General features: G+C 40.9%; 1 protein-coding gene across 15 annotated transcripts in view; it reads left to right on the forward strand.

Annotated features, from left to right (window-relative positions):
• Nucleotides 1-20,144, forward strand: part of eya1 (EYA transcriptional coactivator and phosphatase 1) — a 287,775-nt gene that overhangs the window by 87,754 nt on the left and 179,877 nt on the right. For all 15 annotated transcript variants that reach the window (XM_070891236.1, XM_070891245.1, XM_070891238.1 and 12 more), the window contains one exon: nt 12,483-12,565. In XM_070891236.1, the coding sequence (XP_070747337.1) occupies nt 12,483-12,565 (83 nt within the window). The remainder of the gene's footprint in view (nt 1-12,482; nt 12,566-20,144) is intronic.

Consider the following 20,144-nt stretch of genomic DNA (forward strand, 5'->3'; position numbering starts at 1 on the left):
AAATCAGGGAGCAGTGCAGAATAGAAGAAAAACTGTCTCAAAAGTATACCATCTAGCGCATTAATCCATTGGAACTTTCGGGGAGGTTTTGTGTAAAAAAATTATCTTTTCTCCCTCGTCTCCTGAAGGTGCTGACCGTTGTTTGGGTAGAGTTCCAGGGGCACCAGCAGACCTTCAGTATCTCACCCATGTGGCCATTCTTCATGCATGAGCCTAGAGGGTGAGAGCCCGCAGGCTTTGACCATGGGACCATCACAGGTGAGCCTGACGTCCACATGAGCACTTTCCAGCAGAATTCACTGGACAGCGATCTGGAATGGGAACCATGGCTGATTTTTCCTCCCTAGTCCAGAGATGTTGACACCAATTTGTAGTGCCCCAATTGCTGCCCTTGATGGCATCATCTAATTCAGCAGAGATTGGAAATCAAAGCTGGAACCTTTTGGTTTTCATGGTTAAGGTCAGCACCATTTTGTGACTTTACACACTGAGCTATCGGGGGAGTTCAAGAACATAAGAAAGCATGGGATAAGAAAAGGCCTGCAGAAAGTTCTACAGTAATATCCTTGATTCCTTATTATGAATTATCCATCCCTACCACTCAATTCTGCTCAATTGCCCATCAGGCAATTCCTCTTGCCCCAACAGCACAAGAGTATACCTCTTATGGAGTACTTAATCATCCCAGTTTATACCTATCCCTATAGCAACCAGTCTTGCTCGCAATCAAGTATTTTTTTAAAACATCATCTCAGCCTCAGTTGCATTTGCTGGAAGTCTGTGGCACAAGAACTTACTTTGAATTCTAAAGTGAAAAGTAAAATATCTTTTTTTTTAGTAAACACAGCAGGGCACATCTAACTTTGTTGGAACCAAATCTTGACGCTTTGGAGCAAAATAATTTAATTTTATATTTTTAAGCCAGGATGGGACAGAATCGATGAACCACTTGGTCCTTTCCTATCCTTTTTGTCTATATGTTCATATGTTCTGTTTCACTGCCTCCCTCACTATTAGAAGAAATCAATGGACTGGTCAGGTGGGCAGAAAAGTGGCAAATGGAATTCAATCTGGAGAAGTGTGAAGTAATGCATTTAGGGAGGGCTCACAAGGCAAGGGAATTCACACTACATGGTAGGATAATGAGAAGTGTAGAGAAACAGAGGGGCCTTGGAGTGTATGTCCACAGATCCCTGAAGGTAGCAGGACTGGTAGATAAGGCATATAGGATAATTTCCTTTATTAGCCGAAGCATAGTATATAAGAACAGGGAGGCTATACTTCAACTGTAAAAATCACTGGTTAGGCCACAGCTAGAACACTTCATAAATTTCTAGGCTCGAAATTACAGGAAAGACGTGATTGCACTAGAGAGGGTACAAAATAGATTTATGAAGATGTTGCCAGGACTGGAGAATTGTAGCTATGAGGAAAGATTGGATAGGCTGGGGTTGTTTTCTTTGGAACAGAGGAGGCTGAGGGGAGACTTAATTGAGGTGTATAAAATTATGAGGGGCCTAGATACTGTGGATAGGAAGAACCTTTCTCCCTTATCAGAGGGGTCAATAACCAGGGGGCATAGATTTAAAGCAATTGGTAGAAGGATTGGAGGGTAGTTGAGGAGAAATATTTTCACCTGGAGGATGGTGGGGGGCTGAAACTCACTGCCTGAAAGATTAGAGGAAGAAACCCATATTGCATTTAAAAAGTACTTGAAGTGCTGTAACCTACAAGGCTGCGGACCAAGAGCTGGAAAGTGGGATTAGACTGGATAGCTCTTTTATGGCTGGCACCAACACGCTGGGCTGAATGACCTCCTTCTGTGCTGTTAATTTCTATGATTCTATCTCTCTTCCCCACTTGCTATTCCCCTCCCTCACTTTTATCTGTCTCTCCTCCAATTGTCTCTTTCCTCCCTCACCTTTCTCACACTTGTTTACTCTTTCACTTTCCCTTTTATACCTCTTTCTTAACTTATTTCAACAGTTTTATTTGCCCTCTATTTTCTACCACTTTGGAGTTGCTTCGTGGGAAGATTGGGCAGAAATATTGAGAATATAAAGGAGACTGAAGGACACACATAAAGAATGAAATAGGATTCTCGATCAGCTAGGGAGTGAAATCCTCAATTAGTCGAGGAGCAGGACTATAAAGGAGCACAGGAAACAGTGGCTCATTGTTGGACCATGCAGCTCCCGTTTGAGGCCTATTTCAGGTCCCTTTGGGGAATTGGATCATGACTGACTCATTTTCTCAGGCTTAAAGCAGCCAAACGAGCGGTCCTTAAATGTAAGTATTAAAATGTTTACTGAGCTGAATCTGGAGCCAGGAGGAGCAGGGATGTAGGCTGGATGCCGGCCAAAATTTATCTACCTCCCGAATTTTACACTTCACCGCTGATTCATCATCGGCCCCATGTTAGCAGCCCCCCCATGCTGGTTGCGTCCTATGATGTAAGAGGAACAATTCTATGTGGTCCCCTTGCAGTTGATTTTCAGCGTGGCGGGCATGAACCAATTTCTAGGCCAGTGACTCTAAAGGAGCACGAAGAGCAGAGACTTTAAAAGGAACCTGAGAGCAAAACTTTAAAAATGCTAAGAAGCAGGAACTCCAAAGGAGCACAGGGAGCAATGACTCTAAAAGACAACCAAGTGCAGGAACTCTAAAGATGTTAGGGAGTGGGACTCTAAAGGAGCCAAGAATGTAAGAAGCTGGAAAGCAGGCCTTTAAAGGAAATGGGGTGCAGAGATTGTACAGGAGCCAGGGAGCATGCTAGTAAAAGCAATATTGACAGACTGGCTCATGGTAAATGTTGATTGGGATTTCCTAGCCATCTCAGGCAGTGGTTGCTGATGTATATTCTTGCAATTAGTCAATGGATGGAAGCAAAATTAGCTCATGGAAAATGTTGGTTTTCCTCCTTGCCACTGTTGAGCTCCCCTGCTGCTTCTTTAAAATGTTGACCATTTAACTTAGCACTGTGCAAGCACATTTTGTTACAATGAGAAAAAAGGTAAGAGTGCACCGTGAACAGCTAGTAGAGGAAGAGCTGCACATTGCTTGTTAAATACTCTGACTCGTAGCAAAAACCTCTCACTCCTGCTCCTGTAAGATTTCTGCCACCAGCACAATTTTCAAATGAAAAAATGATATTTAAAATGTCAGAATTACATTCTTTTGCAGATTCACAAAAAAAGCAAATTTCTGACAGCAGCACAGTGTGCACAGGAAGTTACAATATTTCATGGTGTTTTAATCACATTTGCAGGATTATGATCAAATTATATCTCTAGTACATCATAGCTCAGAAAAAGCAGCCTGCTAGTCATTTCCCTCAGCGATGCATTCAGATTTCAGGATCATCATTTGAATTTTCACATATCACAATTAACACATTAGGAGTAATTTTAAAGCAGATGACTGTCACAACAGCAAGAGATTATTCTCCCATTCGGTCGCTTGAGGAAGAGAGTGTTTGAAGACCAGGACCTCAAACCCGGCACCAGGCTCATGGTCGACAGAGCAGTAGTGATACCCGCCCTCCTATATGCTTCAGAGACATGTACTATGTACAGCAGGCACCTCAAAACACTGAAGAAGTACCACCAACGCTGCCTCTAAGATCCTGCAAATCCATTTTCAGGATAAGTGCACCAACGTCAGTGTCCTCGCTCAGGCCAATATCCCCAGCATCGAAGCAACGACCACGCTCGATCAGCTCTGTTGGGCGGGCCATGTCGTGCGCATGCCCAATACGAGACTCCCAAAACAAGCACTCTACTCAGAGCTCCGACACAGCAAGCAAGCCCCAGGTGGGCAGAGGAAACGCTTCAAGGACACCCTCAAAGCCACCTTGAAAAAGTGCAACATCCCCACCGACACCTGCACAAAGTGGAGGAAAAGCATCCGGGAAGGCGCTGAACATCTCAAGTCTCTTCGCTGGGAGCAAGCTGAAGCCAAGCGTAAACAGCAGAAGGTGTGTACAGCAACCCAAGCACCCCACCCACCCGTTCCTTCAACCACTGTCTGCCCCACTTGTGGCAGAGTCTGTAGGTCCCGCATCGGACTCATCAGTCACATGAGAACTCATTTTTAGTGTGGAAGCAAGTCAGCCTCGACTCCAAGGGACTGCCTAAGAAGAGAAGAAATTCTTCCATTATGTGCTAGTTGACCCATATTGATCAGGTCTCCCACACACGAATGCCAGAGACAATTTCCTTCGTGACAGCAGGCAGAGTAGTTTAGCTACTACTAGAATGGCCATATGTCACATATTCCCTTCTGTGAAAAGCTGTGGCTGATCTGTGTCACAGCTGCCAAAAACAAGAAAATTAGATTTGTATGTTTATACTTTACTTATGTTTTTTATAAGTTAAAGATTTCCATGTGGAAGTTAAAACTAATGGACCTAATTGCTAATTAGACTGGCTATTTTGATGTTCACATCTCTTTTGTCTCAATAAAAAGGGTTTGGAGCTATTTATTGCTTTCAAGTAGATATATAATGGGCCTGAATTAGTGGTTGGAAATTTCCCGCAGGCAGATATCTCTGGCCAGCAAAAAATCTACAAAATTACCAGGTGATCCCGGAGGTTCGGACACTTGCGCTCCTGGGCCTCCACATGTAAGCCTGCATAGAAACACAAGTATCCCAGGGGCGCATGCGATTCGCAAGCGCCCATGGGATCATGTGGGCCGGCCCAACATATGTATGGAATCCTCAAGTATGAATGGGAATACCCCCAAAAATACCCATACACTTCAAATAAATAAAATAAAAAATCACGTTTAAAATTAATCAAAATGGCATTTAATTAAATATTTAAACCAGAAATTTAATTTTTTGAAAAATAAGTTTACATATTTTAAAGGGGCTAAAAATAAATTTGCCTTATTTCACAGATTTTTAAATGAAAAAATTATTGGAAAAAAATATTTTTCTGTTCTTTAAAAGTTTTACGCAGGTAAAAGCAAGCCTTAAGCCTGCTTTTCGCAGGCATAAGAATGTCATGGGCATTTGCTGGGCAGAAGTTGGGCAAATAGCCCAATTTTCCATCCGTGGAGGCCCTTTTCCCGGGGATGCGTGTGATCATTCAAGAAGATTCTTGACCGATCTCAAGTTTCAGGATTTAGCGCATGTGCTTAAACTCAAAACTTGCACGGCCACTAAAGGCGGGGTGCCCAATGAATTACAGCCCAATTAATGAACATTTGAAAATGCCGTATAATTATGCTCACATGCAGGTTACTGTCTGAAATTCTAGTCTCTGAACAAACAGTGCAAATTGCTCTTGCATCACATTGATGAAATACACTGACTTGCTATAAATCATGTGCTAACTCTATTAGTTCAATTTAAACATCACTATAAATGTAAAGTGCATGGAATCAACAAACAAATGCCAATTTCAAACCCATTTTGTAAGAATATAAACCAAGTTTAGATTGATTTAAATTAATTTAGATTTGTGTACATGTATTGATTTAAATGAACCTGAAAGAGTTTACCTGAGACCTTGTAGTGAACATCATCTCGGCGGAATCAAAATGGTCTAGTTAATTGCATTTACCAGTGTAAATTGGTTTATGCTGAGTCTTTACCATTACTATGCATTGATAGAGAATGCATCTAAAACTTTTTTGAGAGCTTTTTTGTATCATGTTCAAATACAAATTTGCAAAGCTATGGGCAAAGAGCAGAGGAGTTGGACTAATTGGATAGCTCTTTCAAAGAGCACGCATTGGGTCGATGGACTGAATGGCCTCCTTTTGTGATGTTTGATGCAATGATTCTCTGATTCAAAGAAATAACATCAAATCAATCCTGGAAAGTTCTGATTCATGCCTCTTCCTTTGTATGTTGCTTTAAGTTCATAGCTGGTTTCTGTTTTCTCTTTCCAACTAAATACATTTTATTTTTCTACATGGTTATCACATTATAAATCAAGTACATTTATCTTTCCCTTAGTTAATGTTGAAAAAGCATATTCTTTACTATCATTGGAGGTCAGCAATTTGCGGCTTTGGTTAACCACCTAATGCAATAATATATGAAGATCAAATGTATTTTAAGAAGAATTTGCAAATTGCAATAAGAAAGAAGCATGGTAAAAAAAAAATTGCAAGCTATACAATTTTTTCTGTGAATTTCAATATAAAGATTGATTGAGATATAAATATGTAAGCTGATTCGACTGGCTGTTGTACCTTTTACTTTTGTCATATGAGAGAGATTTCCTTTGTATGACGTGTTGTTTTTAAAAAAAAAATGTTTTAAACTTTTCCTTGTTACCCACTCCTCACATGTTCACATTAACTTAATTGGTCAGAAGGCTGGCATGTTCCAGGCCACTGACACTTCTATAGTTGTCCTGTCATTTAAACTCAATGGCCATTTGCCAAAAAGTGCATTTAAGCAATGCAAAAATGCACCCCCTCCGATCTCTGATCTGTTTTCTCTCCGTTACTCAGACGATTAGGCCCACATTGGCAATTTTGCTTCTTGGGCAGAAACCACAGTGTGACTAAACACATATAACTTGAGGATGAGAAAAATATTTTTATAGAGTAGCTTAATGTTGTACAATAATATGTTGCTTTATTCAAGCTTTTAAGTTGTGGAGGCTTGTTCTATAAATATAAATGCACATTTTGAGTAGCTAACTTTCATGTAATTACAAATCATGCAAATTGAGGCATTTAGTCTGACATATGTAAAATGTTTAATACAGATGTACAAGTTTGTTTGCAATCACCTATGCTAGAGTACAAGCTGCCTGATCTTGTAAATAGTACAGAATAAATCAGAGGCTGAAATTCTTGGTTTTAAAGAGCCCATCTGGACTTCATAGGCATTTCCCCAGAGAGATCAACTAACTTCTGCCACATATATTGTGCACTGATGATAGACGTAGCCCATGGCAAGAAGCTGATCAACCAAAGCAAATGGACTCCTGTCAGAAGCCCACAAGGGAGGCCAGCATCTTGCCCACAAAAATGGGAAATAGAAAAAAATATTCTACACATGGGAGCTGCAAACTAGTCCCAGCAGGTCTTCATTCTTCAAATATTGCTAAGGTTCTTAGCTTTTATGTGGGTCTCTGCTCTCTCCTGACTTGCCCTTTGACCTGAATGTTTAAGCTTTTATCGTATTTGGAAGTGCCTATCTAGCTAATTTGTTCTACAGAGAAGTCTGAGTTTTACAGAGCAGCACAGGATTTAGAGCCTCAGAGACAAACACTCACAGTGCTTGCTGAATTGTACAGGAAGAGTATTGTTTTACACTGTAAAATATGGAAGTTGATGAAACATTTATTATTAAACTACTCTTGTAATCTTCACCCATCTTACCTTATTAAATTGCCATGTCAGAGGCAGCAGTACTGGTTAGCCCACACAGCGTCTTGTATCAAACCTGTTTTACGTTTGTTACGGTCTGTAAGACCTCCCCATGAGCTGATGATGACCACAGGATGAAAGGGCTGTGCTCATTTTGTTTCCCTGAACAGAGGTGTAATTACATTTTCTGCCGACTGCTGTAAATTAATCTCCTGTGTTTTTTTTGACAAAAGCTAGTAATATTGAAGAGCTTTGAAATTATAAGGCAGCTAAGGTTTCTCTCAAGGTTCTTTTTCACTGGGCAATCGGATATTAAATATGAGTGTACAATTTTTTTAGAATGCAGGACTTTTCAGCTAAATTATAAAATAAATTATAAACTAATTGGGAAAACTGGAATCTTTACTCTGTTCAGTTTTCACGAACTTTGCTGCTGAAGAAAAACGCAGAAATCTTAACTTATATATTTTTATATCACAGTGAGGTTTTATTTAATTTTTCCCCTTTTTTCACTTGGTTGGTAACTAATGCTGTTTATAATTTTCCAAATGCCAACTGCCCTCCAAAGTACTTCACCCCAGAGAGATAATATACATTCTTTATTTGCGAGTTTCAACAGTGATGTTGGCAGGCTATTTAAACATGGGAATGTTACATAGTTATATATAGCTACCTGTTCTCACCTAATATCCACAAGTGGACACTTACAAGGAGGAATCATTGCATAGTGGTCTTAATTGAGAGGGTGTTTTTTTTCCTCCACCTCAGCCCAGGGAGGCTGAAACCAATGTAATATTCCCATTGTCACTGAGTTGAGATCAACTAAATGAACACAAACTAGGCAAAATAATTGAGGCCTCACTGCTAAGTAATTAGAAAACCTTGGTATATTATGGGAAATATTTTCTGTCTGGTGATCCTGTATGAACACTTAATTTGGTAATATTAAATATAAAATATTAAAAACACGCACAGGGTGATTTCACATGAGCATGTTAAGCTTTTGCATGAACAGCATTTATTGCCAAATATATATCTAACTATTAATTCAAATAAAAAAATATAATTGCTCTAATTTGACAAAAATTCAAATTTAAAAATATAAAAGGAATATAAATAAATAGCACTTAAAATGTCTTCGAACTATGCAATTAAAACAATTCAGAATTAAGCCGCTTCAGTGCTGTATTTTACATAAAAAAGTGTAAAATACATTAGCCTAGAAAATCCTTGCGAATGCAGTCTTGGCAATTATGCAGGATCACAACCATTGCCGAACTCTGCCATTGATCCCACCAAAGTTCACATGGTCGAGCGAAGGGCCTTCGTGTAATGGCCTTTGGCGGCTTGCAGTGCATTTGTGATGCCCCTCGTCGCTGAAATATCCACTAGCCTCCTCCTGGGAAAGGAATCTGAGTATGCTTGTCCTTATAAAGGTAGCTGCTTCAAATGCCGTTCTTTCCCCCTTCCCCCCCCCCGCCCCCCCACCCTAAAAAATAACTTTTCCACCAGATCTTCGGGGATGCAAGCCCTAACCCAGCCTGAACACACACTTTCTCTGGGATCGGGTAATTATGCCCGTTGAGACCAGGTATACCTGTACTGATTGCACGCTGGGTTTTGACTTCAGGAATCCTCCTGTTCCTGGCCCCCTTACACGGCCATTCCAGGATAATCGGCACAAGGCTGGGATCTGCCGTATCTAAGTTTTGGCCAAGTTTGTGGCTATTCAGATGAAAGTCTGCTGGAACAATCATGCAGTTTTTGGACCATTATATATTTTTCAGTAACTAACCACAAGCGTACAATGGAACAGCAAATATTTTAATATAATTCCCTGTATGTTTATTTCTTTTACTTTATAGCTTTAGCAATTTGCTAATTTATAATGACAGTGACTTGACTCTACCTTCGGAGTCTTTCCTTAATTTATGTCCTGTATGTTATTAAGTAATTAGATGGTATCTTTGTTGATTGATTTAATTACCTAAAGGTGCTTCTTCAAGCAAACCAATTCAATAAACAATGGACAGACATACATATTCATTGACTGATATAGCAAACCAAAAAAATCCTATCCTCTTTGCTGCCTATACCCCCAAACAACAGTTGTACTGTTCAGTTTAGCGTTTATTAAGCTATGCTTGAGAGCAACTGGTGTTCCCTCGCCCTCCACCTATCATTCAAAAGGACTGGGCTATGACTGCTGTCACTTGGTTTTCAGATAGTTCTAAAAATCCCAGAAGAAGATAAAAACAGATTTTTTTTTAAAATTCTTATGAGGTATACTTTGCTCAGTGGAAATTCAAATTATGACTTGGGACACATTTTCTGATGAGAGTTTGTACAGAAACAAAACAAAATTAGCTCTACAACAAATATAGGTACAATATAATAAAAGGAACATATAGAAAGAGCTTGCATTATATGGAACTTTATTACATACCCAGGACATCTCAAATCACATCAAACTAATTTTGAAAGATAGGAGCTGGTTTTCAGATTGGGGATGGGGGGGGGGAATGGGGGGGGCGGGTGCAGGGGTGGGGGGGGTGGTGGGTGGTGAGTGAAGTTGCCTCACCACCCACCCATGCCATTGGTCGGAGGAACCAGAATCTCCAGCAGCTGGACTGCAGAGCTCAGCCAGTTCAGGTAAGTTAAGGACATGGCAAGGCATTCCTGGCGGAGGACTACAGAGGGTTGCAGGAGTCAATTTTCATAAAACATCATTTTAACATCTTTTCTGGAGCATTCTGCAGTGATTCCTTTAAGGACCACTGGTTAGGCCACTCAACATAAATACCAATAGGTGGAAAGTACATGGCATATGCTTTGCCCACTGGTACCTAAAAATGTATTTAAAATATATTCTGTTATAATGCTGATAATTACAAGTGTAGAGGGTAATTTAATTCTCATTATGCCATGCAAGGCTAACATTTTTTCAAACATAACTGGTCACCATCTTAAAAACCCTTTTAGCGCAGATTAGTATTACATTTGTAGGAGATTTTCAACCCGCAAGTACAATGAAAATCTGTGGCCTTTCCAGCACTCTCCCACTATAAATACAACAGAAGGGCTTGGAAGTAAGGCAGGACCCAGATATAGTCCACCAAGTGAGAACAGGAGGACTGGCCCATGGTCCACCAGAAGTGGTGTACACCCGGGAGTCCAGGCTGGATCCCCAAAGATATTCAAACTTTGGCAGCATTTTCTAGCCCCCTTACAAAGGGGTTTGGTGCAGAGCATTCATCTTTCCTGGGGAAGGGGAGTGCTGGCACCCCACTCATGGAGGCAGCACCAAATGGCAACATTTCTACCCTCCTTAGAAGGGGGGTGCCCAGAATGTGCCCCCGAGTGGCATAAGTACCCATACAAATGATTTATACAACGTTACCTCCCCTTGATGTTCTTGCTATTGGGGGGGGGGGGGTGCAGCGAAGGTAAGATTCTGATGGGACTGGACAGGTTGGATGCGGGAAGAATGTTCCCGATGTTGGGGAGGCCCAGAACCAGGGGATATAGTCTTAGGATAAGGGGTAGCCCATTTAGGACTGAGATGAGGAGAAACTTCTTCACTCAGAGAGTTGTTAACCTGTGGAATTCCCTGCCGTAGAGAGTTGTTGATGCCAGTTCATTGGATATATTCAAGAGGGAGTTAGATATGGCCCTTACGGCTAAAGAGATCAAGGGGTATGGAGAGAGAGCAGGAAAGGGGTACTGAGGGAATGATCAGCCATGATCTTATTGAATGGCGGTGCAGGCTCGAAGGGCCAAATGGCCTACTCCTGCACCTATTTTCTATGTTTTTATGCTTCTATTGACACTCAAACATTAGCAGGGTCAGTCAGTGCATGAGGTTACTGCTGTAGATATGTAGCTCTCTTATTTGTTATAAAAAAGCTTACCATTTAGAGACTGCAAAAGGAAAGTCACTATTGTCTATTATTTCTAATAGAGCAAGCTGCATTTGTGGTACTGCTGTTCTAAAGTATATTGATAGCAGTGATTAAAATATCTCTGCTCGTCAGCTAATTCTGCATGCATGTAACTTACATCACATTTCTATGATAAATTAGTTCATCTGTATATACTGTATATATCAAAATATATCTTGGTTAACAGAAGCTAATGGATCCTTGAGAATTAATCCATGTGAGACATCTAAATGAGGCAAACATTGAGATGGTTGTGCACAGTTTTGCAGCACTCTTTGTAAGCAAAATTGAGGTCCCATGTAAGAGTAGAGTGGAGTGAATCCACAGGAAAGGGGACCTCATATTTTGGTGCTTTTCTAGGTACAGGCTCAGTAGCCTTTACATGATTTGGTTTGTAATATGATGTTTTATGAGGAGGGGCTGAATTGTGCCATTTAATTCTCCTTCATTCTCATTGTAAACAGTGAGAGCTGCCCAAATTTACATACTGTTGGTACTCCAGCCCACTAACAGCAGCCTGAGCATTCACATTACGGGGCCTGGTAAGACGGAAGAATGATTATTGTTTTTTTTATCATTCAGGGTTTCTGTCGAGAAGGAATAGGCTAAAGATGGGAGCATAACTAGAGCATTCTATAAATAATTGTGTACTTTTTTTTTAAGGCACTCCATCTGGTACATGTGTAGAGTTTGTCCAGAGTGAGACATAATTGTTTCATCACGGAGGCAGATAGGAGTAAAGACTGGCTTGCAGAGCTGTTTCAGGCCCGATATCTCAATTAAAGGGGTGTTGGTTTGTTTTGAATCCTGAGGTTCATGGTGAAGCCCTAAAGTAAATGTAATATCTGGAGGTATTGGAATCATCTGAATCCAAAATGAGATTAGAACCTTAAAAACACTTAATTGTTTCCATTATTTTTAAATATCTATAATATACCATGTAATCATTTTTTTTTTTAAATTGGGTCCTTTTTCACGGCAGTGGCTCCCATGCCTGATACCAATATCAAGCCAGGTGGCATCCATACTCAAACATTAATGGTTGCGAGAATCCAGAATGGATAACTGGGAAATTACTCAATCAATATACAGTATGACATTTTATTTCCTAACCTCTGATGTATGTCATTACCTGTTTGCCCAAAGAATAGGGATTAAATTTTGTAAAGGAAATAAAAGTTTGACAAAAGTTTTCTTTTTCAGGGGGAAGTTTTACATCGGCATCAGGAATTTACACAGGAAGCAATTCACTTCCAAATTCTACAGCCTTTAATAGTTCACAGCAGGTATTGCGTCTTATTTTATATTTTTGTGTGATTAAATTAATGCAACACCAAATCATACTTGAAGAAACAAATACTAGAACAAATCCAGCAATACTACTAATATTATTCATCAAACCATATTATTGATAAATCCTTGCTATTTTTATGGGAATTATAATTTTCAAATATTAATATAGCTCTCTAAATTTAAAATAGCAAAATTGGAAGCAAAAACAGAAATCTGATGGGGCTGAATTTAACGAGTGCAAATGGGGCAATAATATAGTAAAAACAGCCACTGCTATTTTGAAAAGAGCCTGTTTCCTGGGCCTGCAAATTGGAATCCTATGATGTACATTGGATGCCAATTGCTATTTTAGGAGAGAATTAAATGGAGCTTTTACTCTGATTAATTCCACAGGCAACAGGGGAGAAGAGGCACAACAACAATAAGTTTGAATTGATTTTTGTGGTGCCAGGAGGAGAACAAGCACAAACCCTAGTGTGTTTGGAGTACTCAACTCACAATTCTCTTGTCTCTCTCTCTTTCTTGGTCTTACCCTCACACACACATCTTCACTACTGTACACATTTCTTTCATTCTTCCTACTTGCATAATTTCAAACTTCTGCTCCTTTATTCGCCCTGTACCATTTATCTCTCCAGCACAGGGCTATTTGTTCCAGCTCATCTCTGAAATCTTTTTCAAGCTTAACCTCAATCTCAAGTGAGCAACAAATTTTGTATGTACAACATTCTCTACGGCTTTTTTTTTCCAGACTGTATCTACCAATTTAGGATATGCAGCAGACATTCAGGTGCCTTCTGTACATCATGGCTCATGGTAGTGACATGGGAGTCCCCTTCAAGACTCAATGGGGAGAAATTTATCCTAATTGTGCCCTTTGCCCCACTGCCTAGATGCCTGAAATATATCCAACATCATATTGGCCTCAGACAATATTCAGGCACCCTGGGCGACTGCCTTAAACATCTGCTAGATGCCTTGCATATGTTAATAAGAGGCTTAATGCCGGTTTAAGAACCCCCTTCCAGAAATTAGGCAGCGGTCGTCAACAAACAGGTATGTTTTTTTAAAAAGTAACCTCAAATGGAGCCATGCGGAACAGCCCTGTTTCACAGCACTCCTGAGAGGCACTGTCAGTCACGCTAGCCTTCCTCCCATTCTCCTCCCTCCCTTCCCATGACCTACCTGAGGGCTGCTACCAGTGAGGCAATTGGCCCATATTGGAAATCTTCAAACTGACAAGCTGCCAAAGAGATAGGCACCTGCAATTCACCGGTAATATTGCAATGAGGCCCAAGGTTCATTTTGGGTGAGCCTCGGGCTCCAGCTTCTGACATACGCTGGGATTGTATCTGCCATTCTTCACCCAAAAACGGACCTAGATTAATTTTTAACCCACTAGTGAATTATTCTAGTGAGTACCTGAGGCATTCAGACCAGAAAAATTTTCGGTGCAATTCCTCAATTGTGCTAAGTACCTGATCGCAGCTAGGACAGTAGTAACTTTTACTGGAAGTACCCATGTATAGAGGTTGAGTGAAGATAGGATTGTACTTGGGCGTGAGGCCCCCCATGAAAATAGCACTCCAATACTTACTGTCAAAGTTCATACATTAATAATGGCTTCTTGGACAAATTAGAGGAGGGCAAGATATTTTAAAAAGCATTGTTGTAGTAAAGTACATTCTTAATTTTAGGCTTAGTGCATAACTGTATAATATGATGTACTAAGCCTTGCAGAAACAAGAAGATCCAAGTTTCAGTCTCTGGCATATGCAGAGTTAGCTGATCTCAGTCCGGGCAGTGGTGAGTCATTATAATTGCCCGCATTGTCACAGGAAAAATCAGATAGGGTGTCTGCACTTGAAGCTGTTTAATAACTCTTGCTAGAATGTGTGCTGTAAAGTCTGTTTCTGTGTGTGTAAATTTTGAGTGAGAACAAGTTCAGGCTCAGATGTAAGGATTCTACACCCCATCTGGTTGCATAACCTGCCAACATTCATGGTCTAATCCTATCTATCCAGTCGTAGCCAGAGTAACTCCTGCAATAGCTTCTCTTCTCACTCCTGCATCATTACCTCTGGAGTCCTCCAAGGATCTATCCTTGGCCTCATCCCAACATTCTGCCGGCCCCACGCAGCCTGGGACTGGTATTTGCAAAGTTAAATTTCACACATGCACGAAACTGTGAATGGGCCGTGCAGCTCCATAAACCTCTTTGACCAAACTTTTTGTCATCTGTTCTACTATCTCCTTATGTGTCTCTATTTCAAATTTTGTTTGATAAGTCTCCTGTGAAACATCTTGGGACGTTATATTATGTTAAAGGTGCTATATAAATGCAAGTTGTTGCTGTTGTTTCATCTCATACATGAAGAACAGGAGGGGAGAAAATTGGAATAAAATACCTGCACAACGTCAAATCACAGTAGTTTACACAACAATAGATATTGCAGCTGCCAAATCACAAAGGTGGCTCATGTAACAGCTCACAAAAGAAGTTTCTGAGCAAGTTGTTCTTAGTTTTTTTAAATGCAATTAAAATAGTTTTTTTTAAATGTAATGAAAATATTGTTGGACGTATATGCTTGGAAAGTTTCAGCTTCTGTTTAAAAGAACATTGCATAAAGTCAAATGTAAGCATGAGCAGCGATTCAGCAGTGCAAAACAGTAATTCCAAACTGAGTTCCCAGAGGGAGAGTAGGTCAGAGGGCAATAGAACTTCAGACTACAGCTTTGACATTGCAGCACACCAAGATGTTTGGCTTGCAGGTGCCAATGGTGCATTATTAGTGTGGGGGGAGGGGAGAGGAGAGGGTTCAGTGAAGGGAAATTTAGAAAGTTAAAGAGAAAGGACAAGGCAATAGTGCAGGGTAACAATAGGGGTAATGATAACCAGAGAGAGACAGAAAGGGACAAAGTGTACAAACATAAAAGTGCCCCAGCAAATAAGGTCAGAGTAGGCTCTTTATCTGAATGCACGCAGCATTCGTAACAAGATGGATGAATTGATGGCACAAATAGAAATAAATGGGTATGATCTGATCGGACAGATACGTGGTTGCAAGGTGACCAAGGCTGGGAACTGAATACTCAGGGTTATTTGACATTTCAGAATGTTAGGCAGAAAAGAAAAGGAGGTGGGATAGCTCTGTGAATAAAGGATGAAATCAGTGCGGTAGTGAAAAATGATCTTGGCTTGGAAGATCAAGATGTAGAATCATTTTGGGTGGAGATAAAAAATAACAAGATAAAGAAGTCACTGGTGGGAGTAGTGTATAGGCCCGCTAACAGTAGCTACACTGTAGAACAGCGTATAAATCAAGAAATAATGGAGGCTTTTAAGAAAGGTACTCCAATAATCATGGGTGAATTTAATCTTCATATAGATTGGACAAATTAAATTGGTAAAGGTAGCCTTGAGGACGAGTTCATAGAGTGTATTCGAGATGGTTTCTTAGAACAATACATTATGGAACCAACCAGGGAACAGGCTATTTTAGATCTGGTAATGTGTAATGAGACAGGATTAATTAATGATCTCGTAGTGAAGGATCCTCTCGGGGAGAGCGATCATAACATGATAGAATTTCAAATTCAGTTTGAGGGTGAGAAAATTGGGTCTGAAACTAGTGTCTTAAACCTAAATAAAGGCAATTACAAAGGTATGAAGACAGAGTTGGCTAAAATGGACTGGGAAAATAGATTAAAGGGTAAGATGAGCAATAGAAGACATTTAAGGAGATATTTCATAACTCTCAAGAAAGATATATTCCAGTGAGAAAGAAAGACTCTACGAGAAGGATGAACCATCCGTGGCTAACTAAGGAAGTTAAGAATGATATCAAGTTGAAAGAAAAGGCATACAATGTTGCGAAGATTAGGACATTTTTAGAAACCAGCAAAAGGATGACTTAAAAAAAATAAAGAGGGAGAAAATAGATTGAGAGTAAACTAGCAAGAAATATAAAAACCAACAGTAAGAGCTTCTATAAGTATATAAAAAGGAAGAGAGTAGCTGAAGTAAATGTTGGTCCCTTAGAGAATGAGACTAGGGAATGAATAATAGAAAACAAGGAAATCGCAGAGACTTTGAACAAATATTTTATATCGGTCTTCACGGTAGAAGGCACTAAAAGCATCCCAATAATAGTAGCAGCAAAAGGAAGGGAGGAATTTAAAACAATTATTATCACTGGAGAAAAAGTACTATGCAAACTAATGGGACTAAAGGCTGACAAGTCTCCTGGACCTGATGGTTTGCATCCTAAGATCTTAAAAGAAATGGCTGCAGCGATAGTGGATGCATTGGTTGTAATCTTCCAAAATTCCCTAGATTCTGTAAAGGTCCCAGTGGATTGGAAAACCGCAAGTCTAACGTCTCTATTTAAGAAAGGAGGGAGACAGAAAGCAGGAAACTATAGACTAGTTAGCCAAACATCTGTCATTGGATAAATGCTGGAATCCATTATTACGGATGTAGGAGCAGAACATTTAGAAAATCATAATGCAGTCAAGCAGAGTTGGCATGGTTTTATGAAAGTGAAATTGTGTTTGACAAATTTATTAGAGTTCTTTGAGGATATAACGAGCAGGGTGGATAAAGGGGAACCAGTAGATGTAGTGTATTCAGATTTCCAAAGGGCATTCGATAAGCTGCCAAATAAAAGGTTACTACACAAGATAAGGGGGCCGAAATTCAGGGTCTGTATAGGGCCCATTTCTTCCGTTTTGCGGCAGCCATGCAGCGGAATTGAGCGACCGTCGCATTACAGTCCAATGGCCGCCCCGACCCAAACTCAGCTTGGGGATTTTTCGGCCTGCTCCCACTTCCGCCCCGCTGCTGCCGACAGGCGCAAGCGCGTTATCAAAAGCGTGCACCGCCACTATCCCACACCCACATTTTATTCCAACCCAAATTCTGCAAAAAAAATCCATGTGCCGCTGGACGGTGCCCTCAACAGCTTTTTTTGTCGGTGCACCTTGTCTCCTCTCTCTCAGCCCTGGCGTTGCAGTGGATATTAAAGGAGAGGGCCGAATGCCGCAGCTGCCATATAATTTTTGTTGCCAGCTGAATTCCATGTCAGCCCTCCCTAGTGGTCCAGTGGCCAGAGTTAAAAAATGCTCGATTCTCTCCCCTTTAACGGAGGTGAGAGTGCGTGGTGACACACACGCGCCGTGACGTCACCACCGCTCCGCCGCTGATTGACAGCGACGGAGTCCCGAGCCGCCCCAACTTCCACCCCTCAGCCTCACTTACCGCCGCACTTCCGCCCCCTTTATGACCGACTTTCGGTCCAATGTAAAAAAATCTTAAGACCTGAAAATGGATCAGACAGCCACTTCCATGCTCCCGGTGGTAAAACCAAGTAAGAAATCATAGGTGCGCTGGCTTTCTGGTGTGCCTCAATTTCAGCCCCAAGAGCTCATGGTGTTGGGGGTAATATATTAGCATGGATTGAGGATTGGCTAACTAACGGAAAACAGAGAGTCGGGATAAATAAATCATTTTCAGGTTGGCAAACTGTAACTAGTGGGAATCTATGCTGGGGCCTCAACTATTTACAATCTATATTAATGACTTAGGTAAAGGGACCGAGTGTACTGTAGCTAAATTTGCTAATGATACAAAGATAGGTGCGAAAACAAGTTGTGAGGAGGACACAAAGAATTTGCAAAGGGATATAGATAAGTTAAGCGAGTGGGCAAAAATTTGGCAGATGGAGCATAATGTGGGAAATTGTGAGGTTATCTACTTTTGTAGAAAGAATAGAAAGGCGGAGTATTATTTAAACGTAGAGAGATTACAGAATGCTGCAGTACAGAAGGATCTGATTGTCCTCATACATGAAACACAAAAAGTTAGTATGCAGGGACAGCAATTAATTAAGTAAGCAAATGGAATGTTGGCCTTTATTGCAAGGGGGTTGGAGTCTAAAAGTAGGAAAGTCTTGCTATAACTATACAGGGCGTTGGTGAGACCACACCTGGAGTACTGTGTACTGTTTTGGTCTCCTTATTTAAGGAAGGATATACTTACATTGGAGGCTGTTCAGAGAAGGTCCACTAGGTTGATTCCGGAGATGAAAGGGTTGTCTTATGAAGAAAGGTTGAGCAGATTGGGCCTATACTTATTCATAGAATCATTGAAGTTTCAAGCACAGAAGGAAACCATTTCGGCCCACCGTGTCCAGCCTAATCCTACTTTCCAGCTCTAGGTCCGTAACCCTGCAGGCTACAGCACTTCAGGAGCACATCCAAGTACTTTTTAAATGTGGTGAGTGTTTCTGCCTCTACCATCTTTTCAGGCAGTGAGTTCCAGACCCTCACAACCCTCTGCGTGAAGACATTTCTTCTCAAATCCCCTCGAAACCTTCCACCAATTACTTTAAATTTATGCCTCCTGGTTGTTGACACCTCTGCCAAGGGAAATAGGTCCTTTCTATCCATTATATCTAGGCCCCTCATAATTTTATACACGTCAATGAGGTCTCCCCTCAGCCTCTGCTGTTCCAATGAAAACATTCCAGCCTATCCAATCTATCCTCATAGCTAAGATTCTCCACTCCCGGCAACATCCTCATAAATCTCCTCTGCGCCCTCTCCAGTGCAATCACATCCTTCCTGTAATGCGGTGACCAGAACTACACGCAGTACTCCAGCTGTGGACTAACCGGTGTTTTATACAGTTTAAGCATAACCCCCCCTGCTCTTGTATTCTATGCCTCAGTGAATAAAGGCAAGCATTCTGTATGCCTTCTTAACCACCTTATCTACCTGGCCTGCTACTTTCAGGGATCTATGGACATGCACTCCAAGGTCCCTTTGTTCCTTTACACTTCTCATTGTCCTACCATTTAATGTGTATTCCCTTTTCTTGTTAGACCTCCCCAAATGCATTACCTCACACTTCTCTGGAGTTTAGAAGAATGAGAGGTGAGCATTTTGAAACATAAAATATTGTGAGGGGGCTCAACAAGGTAGATGCTGAGAGGATGTTTCCCCTCATGGGGGAATGCAGAACTAGGGGGCATAGTTTCAGAATAAGGGGTCGCCCATTTAAGACAGAGAGGAGGAGGAATTTCTTATGTGTGTCGTGGAATTCTCTACCCCAGAGAGCTGTGAAGGCTGGGTCATTGAATATACTCAAGGCGGAGATAGACAGATTTTTGAACGACATGGGATGTCGAGGATTATGGGGAACAGGTAGGAAAGTGGAGTTGAGGCCAAGATCGGATTAGCCATGATGTTATTGAATGGTGGCGCAGGCTCGAGGAGCCAAAAGATCTACTCCTACTCCTATTTGTTATGTTCTTATTAGTGTAAGCGAGAAAATTTCCAGGGAGTACAGTTTTCATTGTTTTGCTTCACATGGCTGCATCTGCTTTCTATTTATATATCTTTTTAAAAATTTACTTGCTAATAACTGCCATTCTATTTCCACTCTTATCAATCGGCAGAAAAATAGGAGGCAGTAAGCGGCATTCTGTGCATTGCTTTGGCTCTGCACAGACAACATTCTGCCCCATCCATCATTTCACAATGATCCAAATAGTCAGTGTAACTCTTGTT

This window comes from Pristiophorus japonicus, chromosome 1, assembly GCF_044704955.1.
Source record: "Pristiophorus japonicus isolate sPriJap1 chromosome 1, sPriJap1.hap1, whole genome shotgun sequence".
Taxonomy (NCBI): Eukaryota; Metazoa; Chordata; class Chondrichthyes; family Pristiophoridae; genus Pristiophorus; species Pristiophorus japonicus.